Below are 9,042 nucleotides of genomic sequence, written 5' to 3'. Positions count from 1 at the left end.
TACCCATCCCACTGCTCTGATGGAGTAAAACGCTCCGGTTTTGGCTTGTCTGCTGGAACCCAGAACTCAAGGTGCTGGGTTCAGAGAAGCAGATGAGTCACAGAGCATCAAACCAGCATCACTGCTCTGGCCTCCGCGGGGGGTGGGGGGGCAGGTTAGAACCACAGGAAGAGGGGAAACTCCATGCTGATGTGCCGGGGCAGGCCTGGCCTGCCATGTGTCAGCAAATCATTTTCTCTGGGGTGGAGGGAGCAACGTCAGACACTGTTTTATCCACATACCTGTGACGAACATTCGCGTGAGCCAGTCACATCAGCTTCTCCTCTGCCGGGAGATTCAGAAAGGCTGGGCGGCTCAAAATAGTATCACTGCGTGTTATCAGATTTTTACGCTAACCATCAGCAAATCTTTGCAGCTGACTTTGGCTTCACTCATTCTTACCAAAAAGATCGCTAAAATGGAACGAGAAGGGCCCACTGTTGTTTTGGTCATTTTATTATTATTATTATTTCATTGTAACAGCTGTCCCATCTTAGCCGATTTTTCTCCTTCATTAAAACAAAAAAGAACAGAAAAGCACATCGTTTTTCTAGATGGTATGAGCTAATGCTGTACTCTTTTCTCAGTAACGACAGGCTTTACGATGTCATTAAGTGGCAGAATGACGTGTCATGCAGTTAGCCAGTAAATGCAATCCCTGATTAAAATGTGACTTCTAAAAGTTTGAAAATGTCTAACTATTTCCCCAGTGCGCTTTTTATTTTACTTTTCAAGTTTCACTGCTCTGAACCTGTTTCCCCTCCCCCCGTCCTGTTCCGTGACGACTCTCATGTCTCGTGAAAGTGCTCCACGGCCTTTCAATTCACCCACCACACCTTCACAGACTCAAGTCAACAACTATGTGTTCAAAAATCTTTGTTTTCCCTTTGAAACTAGATGCGAAAAAGAAATCTCTTCTGTCGGTGGAGACGGCCGTGAAGGAGCGGGGCGCCTGCACGTAGATCTCCTTAAACTTTTTGAACAGCTGCTTCTCTTTATCCCACTGGTAGATCTGGGAGAATGTATAGTCACTCCCCAGGGCCAGGTAGTGATTCTCCTTAAAGGAAAAAGGCTGCAGGGTCATGGCCCCCCGGGAGGGGAGGGCCTGGACCTCCACGAACTGCTTACTGTTCCACATCATCACCCGAGAGTCCCCGATGAAGCGGGTGAGGGACAGGTAGAGCGCGTTCTGCATCCGAAAGCTCTTCACAGCCAGCACGTCCTCCATGTTGGGGATGTCACTGTGGGGGACAAACTTCTTAGAGCTCTTGTTCCACTGCAGGATGATGGGGACCTGGGAGCGGCTGGACAGGATCAGGTGCGACTTCCCGTCGATGTCCACGAACTCTGCGTCCGTGTCCCGGAACCACTCGTGCAGGGACTGGTATGAGTAGAAGCCTTTGCTGTTCCACTTGTACACGGTGGACAGCCCCGCCTTGGAGCTGTCCGCAATCACGAAGAAGGTCTCGTCTTCAATCTGAAACAGCTCGATGTCGTTGGGCTTGGAAATGCGAGAGACTTCTATGTCTTGGAACTTGACAAACTTGGCCCAGCTCTCGTCGTACCTGTAAATGTGGGAGCCCCCAAAGAGCTGGGCCACCACCACGAAGACCTGGTCGTCGATGAGGACGGCCTTGCAGCCCACGATGGACTGACCTGCGCCCCGAAGAAAGGAGAGGGGTTAGGGTGGCGGCAGTGAACTGTGCCTCTACAGTGGCGTGGGAAGCTGGGTGGACGCAGGCTGGGGTGAAACGCAACTCTGGCTGTGGAAGACAGTATGGCGGTGTGTCGGCAAATCAAATCTGGTGGACCACAGGATTTAAGTTAACTCTGGGCTTCTACCCGAAAATATTAAAGGCGGAGTCTCAAAGGGATATTTGTGACAGTCACATTCATGCACATGAGCCAAAAGGTGGAAGCCACCCACGTCTCCACGGGAAGGCACTGAGTAAACATTTATACATGCACGATGGAATTCTGTGCGGTCATGAAAGGAAATTCTGATACATGCTACAACACGAATGTTGAAGACATTATGAAAGACAAACTAGGCACAAAGAGACCATGTAGGACGCCACTTATAGGAGGCATCAGAGCAGTCAGGTACACAGGTGGTGCTGTGTGGGATTGGGGGGCGGGGAGAAGGGGGAGCTGTTTGTAATGGGGCAACTTCCAGTTTTCAAGATGAAAAGAGTTCAGAGATTGGATGCCCCACAACATGAAGGTTCTTAAGCCCACTGAGGGTACCCTGAAAGATGGTGAGATGGCAAAATTCATGTTACATATCATGCCCCTCAATTCAATTTGAATTTCCTTTTTCAGTGGACCACCATAGAAATAGGCAAGGCAGGTCAACTGGCATTTTTGGAGGCAGGTATCCTAGTGAGGACACTCACTGACATGCAGGTGTTTCTGAATTCCACAGGGCAGAATGAGGCAGTTACATAGGCTTCTTCTCTCCAGGGTAGGAAGGAAGGAACAGGGACTCAGAGATGGGAGGGGAAAAGCATAGGGCGGGCTTGAAGATATTTGACCTCATTTGGCTTCCAGAGCCAGAGGAAGTGGAGACAGAAAACAGGGTCAAATTTTGCAACCCTCCACTGGGTGCGGGGTTCAACCCAGCCCTGCAGCTTGTAAGCGTCCTGACTCTGCCAGCCAACTCAATTCTGAACACAGAATAGTCGCCTGTATAGTCAAGGTCACTTAGTGGTGTTCTAATGTGTGTTGGGGCAATTTCATCATCGTGCCAAGGTCAGCAAGTATCCATTATACAAGACTGCAATCTGCAATTATGGGGACCACTGTTGTATACACAGCCCTTCACTGTTCAAAATACGGCATGAGCGAGGTGACTACAGAATGAGACTGAGATGCTGCAGCCCTGACCCCCAGGGCTGCCGTAAAGACTAAATGAGAGCCTTGTGGTCCATGCCTGCAGTCCAGGGCATGCACACACACACACACACACACACAGCAGGTGGTCCATCCTGAGTCCGTATCGTGATTGCATAATGGAGGCAACGTCCTGACAACCAGAAGGCCTAGCTACCCCCTTCTCTGACTGGCCCTAGCAAGGACTGCATAGGTGCTGCAGAATAATCTAACAAAGTCAGAGAACCGTATGTTTTCCAGAAGGCGGGGGTGGGGGGACATTCTCAGTCGACATTCTCCTGCCCTGGCACCTCCCGTGTCCTCTCCCACTCTGCCCACTGCTCCTGCCCCTGTGCCCCAGTCCCAATCGCCCCATTCCAGCCTGCAAGCAACAGCCCACCCAGGTCTCAGGGTGCTCTCCCCCCATGCAGGTCATTCAATTACAAGTTACCGCTTTCCCTTAATTTTCCAGGCAATCTGGACCAAAGTGAATTTGGTTTGTAAATTATAAGGATAATTACCCAATTTCTGTCCTTAGTATTAACTTTGGGGCAGAGAGGTAGTTTCTGGAGTGCTGTTTACTTTTCTCTTTCACTGTTTTGACTTCTTTTAAGAACCTGGCCCCTCTCCTTCACTGACAACAAACAGTTACATTTTTCCCTAAGTCTAAAAGTTATAAATATTCAGCAAAGCAAATTTTGAGAATAGTGATGGGTAACATAAAGCACATTCAGTGCTGAACAGCATACGAGACACCTCGTATGTCTTTGTGCCTTTAATCTTCACACAACCAGGTGAGGCAGGGACGATTACCATCATTATCGACACCATTTTATAGAAAAGTGAGACAGAGCCTGAGAGAACACAGCGAATACGAGTTGCACAGCCAGTGTGTGTTCAAATCCAGGTAATCTGACTCCAGTCTATGCCCCACCACCAAGGGACCAGAAAGCACAAAGAAAAAAGTCAAAATCACTTTCACTGTACATGCTGAACTTGATATCTTCATGTTTCCTCAATCTTTGCTAAGCAAATATCCAAATGTATGCTTTCAAAAATAGCATTGGACCTACAGTACACATAGCTTTTTTGATGACCTACTTTTTTTCACTTTACCATTGTGAATATTTCCCCATGTTCTTGCATCTTCTACGGGCTTGATTTTTTAATGCCATACAGTACTGCTGACCTTGAACAACATGAGTTTGAACTTTGGCAGTTCACTTAAACCGCACTTGGCGGATGCACTTTTATGAGGATTGTTTTCAATAAATGCAATCGCCATGTGTTCCTCAGCTCTCCATCGCCATGGGTTCCTCAGCCACAGCTGTCAGGTTGAATCTGTGGATGTGGCATTTGCAAATACCAAGGGCCGAGTATAAGGGAACTGAGCATCCTTGGATTTTAGGGGTCTTGAAAGCAACCTCCTGCAGATACCAAGAGATGATTTTTGGGGAGCGCAAAGTTCAGTACATGGGTTGCAACTTAGTGGGGTTTGGTAACCCTTCCCTCAGCATCATCTAAGACTCAACTGCATGCCAGTGCCCAGACGCACCACATCAATGAACTGACCCGTATTGTCGGGCATCGCAGCTACTTCTAGCTTTTCATTATTGTAAGTAACATGCTTCCTGGCGGATCTTTTCGTTTGGAAACTCATCTGGCAGTATTCTTGCTGGGTATACATTGTGACATTTTCAAAGGTTTCTAGGGTTAAACTATCAAACAGCTTCTCAGAAACTTCACTGACATCCACCCTGTGAACACTAACTGAGAGTGTAAGCTCCTGTGTCCTTCCTGAACGGCCTCGATGTGGTCCCTGCTGCCCAGTGTGCCTGCTTCAGCCCAGGCCATGGAGGAAGAAGGTCTTCCTTAAAGATGCTCTGTAAAATCTGTCCTGAAGACACTTGTCACCTGTGGAACTGTCACTAAAAGAAGCGATTATCATGTGTGTGTATGTGTGTACATGCATGGGTGTTTATTGTAGGGAGAAAAGAGGCTGGGACATACTTAGTGTGCAGAAATCAAAAGCAAAACAAAATAAACTCAACACAGGACAGCTGAGAAGAGATATAAAGGAGAGGACGAGCCGTGGGATGAGCCTGCCCATGGCTTCCTTCACTCTCTGCAAGACAGATGGATGACTACAGTTCAGTGGGCCTCAAAAGTGAACACTTGAGCCCCTGTCTAGCCTGGAAAGACTTGAGAAGTTTCTGCCAGCCCTTGTTGTGATCAAAGATGACAAATGAGGATGGCACAGCCTCAGGACGAATGACGTCTTCCTTGGTCTTGTTCAAGGCACGTGGTTCTGGGTTGGGACCCATGATATTTGCCAGGGCGAGTGCCCTGCAGGACTTTCCTTCCAACCAGGCTCAATTCCAGCACACCCCACCCTACGTCCACACTGCCTTCCTCTGCTGCCTCCCGCAGACCACTCTGCTGGCCCCTGCACCTCTCTGCTTATGAAAGTCATAAAGTGGTTTTTAATTGAAGTCCAAGAGTTGGGGTTTATGGAGGAAGGAGGACTGCTCCTGTTTTACTTTTACTGCAAAGTAGAGACAATAAGTACACGTGTTATGAGGTTGTCGTGTGGTTTATGTGAGCAAAGACCTATAAATCACTAAGTGCATAAATGTTAGTTGCCTTCCTTAAAGTGAAAAGATGGCAATGAGTTTCACTTGTATTTATGGAAATTCATGTACTAAGGGAACAAGAAAGATAGATACTTCATTCACTAAGGTCATCCATGAGTGCTTCCTGGAGGAGGCTATGTTTGCGCATGGAGACTCAGGTGAAAGGAGAAATAAATTTGGGAGAAGGCCAAATTGTGAAATGTGATCATAAATCAATACATGACAGGAAATGAACAACAGTTATTTGGTGGGGTGTGTTGGAACTTGACGTGTGGGTTCTACGCAATTTCATGAACTAAAAAGTTGGTGGTTTTCCCTAGTGGTAGTAAAGAATGGTAATCAAATATCTATTTTTGTCCCAACTGATACCCCACTTCTCAATGAGGGTTTCCTGTCAGCTGGGCACTGTGCAAAGCATTACACACATTACCCATTTATTTCCGTCGGAATTATTCCACTTCACAGTTGAATGAAATCTCTATTTACAGATGAAATGAAATAACCTCATCAAAGTCACAACTAGAAAGATCTGGAGCCAGTTTTATCAAAAACCACCTGGTGCTGTGCTGTTAACACGAACTACCACACCATGGTAGCTCATGGCTGTGGAGTGGATGCAGGGGCTTCATGTCAGAGTTGCCCACCTGTCCAAAGATGCAGATAAGGGGACGGAGAGGGCTGATGAATCCCTGGAAACCCGCGAGGCCCAGCCTCGGCCCCAAGCTCGCCACCCCACAGACCACTTCCTGCCGCCCACCGCTGGGGGCTCCCAGGGTCCTAGCTCTCCAGGGCATCACAGCCTCGGAACTAGTTGTTCTGCCTGTGCCCTTGTGTCACCCCCACCCAGACGACTCTGAGCCAGCACTGCCAGGCACCTTCACCTTCCATACTCCCCCCAGACCCCTATACCCCCAATCCATAGCTTTGCAAGCACCCAGGAAAAGCCGTAGTCTTCATAGGCCTCAAGGCCCCCACGATCAGCCTTCTTTCCTCAGCCTTCTTTCCTCTCTCGTTATCTCCTACCATTCCTGCAGGATCACGTGCTCACACCAGCCAGCCTTGGAGGCCCCAAACAGTAAGATACCCTCTGACCCCGGACTTGGCATTGACTGCTGCAGAGTCTGGGATCCCCTCTGGTCCCAGGTGTCAAATGACTCCTTACTAAAGAAGTCTTTACCCAACACTGTAAAGCTCACTCCTCTCACACCCAACACTTCAAATCTTGCCTTTTCGCTTGCCAGCAGGCCATCACACCAGCATTACAATTGTCCTTTTCATCGTCTCTTCCCCCATGACAAGCTCCTTGAGGCTGGAGGTTTCAAATCTGACATACACACTGCATGGCCCTCGCATCCAGCCTATGTCCGGCTCAGTGTCAATGCTCGAGGCTCTTTGTGAAGGAATGCACAGCTGCACACAGACATGTGAACTTGGGCATGTCACCAGTTGCAGATGCTTGGAGGCCGGTACCACCGCTGCCATCTCCTTTCCAGCACACTGCAGCTGGCAGGTGCCCAAGTCTGCCTGGGAGACAGTGCTGGGCCTGCCCCATGCTGTGCCTCCTGGGTGGAGCCTTGGTCTCTCCACTAGGAATGGTGGCAGAGGCCGCGTGTGCTGGTGCGTGGCACCAGGCAATCCCCACAACGTCTCCGTAGGACGCAACTGTTGGCCATTTCCTGGAGGAGGAGCCACGCCCACTTCCGGAGGCAGTCAGCAATGCTGTCAAGCTCCTGGGTTTCCAGAGCAGAGCCCCTATCTGTCGGAGTTGCCCAGGCATTGAACAGAGTGCTCCCCCTCCCCTCCAGGCACATAGCCCGAGCCATAGTCAGGGGTCGCTGCGCCCTCCATTTGCGCCAGCCCTGGCCTGGGGTCCCAGCGCCAAGAACCAGACTTCACTCAGCTCCCACCTCCTGCTGTGGGCAGGGGCGAGGTGGCGGAGGGGCCAGCTCCTTCACCCATCATTTACCTTTCAGGGGTGAGACGACTCTCCCCCTGCCTGTCCACACACCCCGCACCTGCTTCCAAGCCACTTTGAGAGACTCCTAGGAGCCTCCCCCGACCGGAAATCCTACCTAGAGATGCTTCTGTCTGCACCAGCCAAACGCTGCTCTGACTTCAACTCGGGAGGGAAGTCCGCTCACAGGGGGCAGCCGCGGTGACGCTGCCCCGGGTCAGGATGGCTATCACGGCTGACAAGCGAGGGCCTGGAAAGGCTATTTGGACTTTCTCCACTTAGGTAAAAGCCAGCAGACAGCGCCCTTCAGCAGGGCTAAGGCCAGGATCTCCTGACAGAGTCGAAAGGAGCATTAATGAAACCTGACCCCCAACACCTGAGCCGCGGAGCCACTAACTCCTATTTCACAGGTGCTCACTGAAAGAAAACAGGGAAGGGCGTTGACAGAGTCGAAAGATTCCACACAACAAAATACTTACAGAAACTGAGAAAGTCAAGTGAGGTTTCTGAGGCTCGGAGGCAGGCCAAAGGGGCATAAAGGTTGGTGATGGGAAGAAGAAAGAAGGGACTTTATGAAGAATCTTCTCAGTGCTGAGAAGTGCTGAGTCTGAGAGAGTCTTCCCTGAGGGTTTGTTCTGTCTGGGGGAGTCTTTCCAAACTCTGGGAAGACTGGGAGATGGAGCTTACTAGCAAGCACAAGGCAGCAGCCACTCCCTAAGGGAAAGGTGTGGAAAGGGAAAGCTGGAGCTATTGGAAACACACACACACACACCTGAGTCAGACTAACAGCTAAGTATAGGGATGACCAGCTAGAGATCAAGTGAACTCAGCATCATGTAAACAGTGAGCTCATAGGGTGAATGTAAAATGTTCAGTGTAAAGGGCCCCCCTGGAGGCGACGGGTCAAAACGCAGCACTCTGAAGCCAGCCCCAGTTACTGCAGCACGAGTTCAATCCCCGGCCAGGGAACTGACCCATGTGGAGAGACAGACCTCTCCTGTCTCCCCTCAGCAGTGTGCTTCAGCCTGTTCTGCTCCCTACTCTGTCTCTGGTCCTTTCACCGCCCCTGCACCTCTGGCCTGTACCCCAGTTCTGTATACATAAATAAATCTTTTTTTAAAAGTTCAGTATACAATTCCTTCCATTGCTTTTGATGTGTGAAAAAATTGCAAAATAAAATGGGAAAAATGAGAAAAGAGTGAAACAGACGCAAGTAACTAGATGAGGCACCATCACGAAATTTCAGGTGAATCTAAAAGAAAACATGCATCTTTCTCACAAAGTTGTCTGTCCGCGGGAAGCTGAACAGGAAAACCCCACTTGGGCTTGTACAGAGGACGTAGGTAGGGGAAAGTGGAAAAAAGCAGAGAGATCAGCAAGCTCTGGCAAGAAGGCAGAGAACAAGCCATGGAGCATGTGTGCCTGTGTGCATGTGTGCACGTGTGCCCGCTGGTGTGTGCCTGTGTGCATGTGTGCACGTGTGCCCGCTGGTGTGTGCCTGTCTCTGTGCGCACGTGCACGTGTGCCCGCTGGTGTGTGCCTGTG

General features: G+C 49.8%; 1 protein-coding gene across 1 annotated transcript in view; it reads right to left on the bottom strand.

The window, feature by feature from the left end:
• Positions 1–493: 493 nt before the first annotated feature.
• LGI2 (leucine-rich repeat LGI family, member 2) overlaps positions 494–9,042 on the bottom strand; it is a gene marked incomplete at its 5' end in the record, with an annotated part of 30,696 nt that continues 22,147 nt past the window's right edge. The window contains one exon of the mRNA XM_012724033.1: positions 494–1,695. Coding sequence (XP_012579487.1) covers positions 878–1,695 — 818 coding nt within the window. The remainder of the gene's footprint in view (positions 1,696–9,042) is intronic.

The sequence above is a fragment of the Condylura cristata genome, unplaced genomic scaffold, assembly GCF_000260355.1.
Source record: "Condylura cristata isolate star-nosed mole 26May11 unplaced genomic scaffold, ConCri1.0 scaffold00012, whole genome shotgun sequence".
NCBI classification, from domain to species: Eukaryota; Metazoa; Chordata; class Mammalia; order Eulipotyphla; family Talpidae; genus Condylura; species Condylura cristata.
Note: the sequence above shows the minus strand (reverse complement) of the source record. Positions and strands in the feature narration are given on the sequence as shown.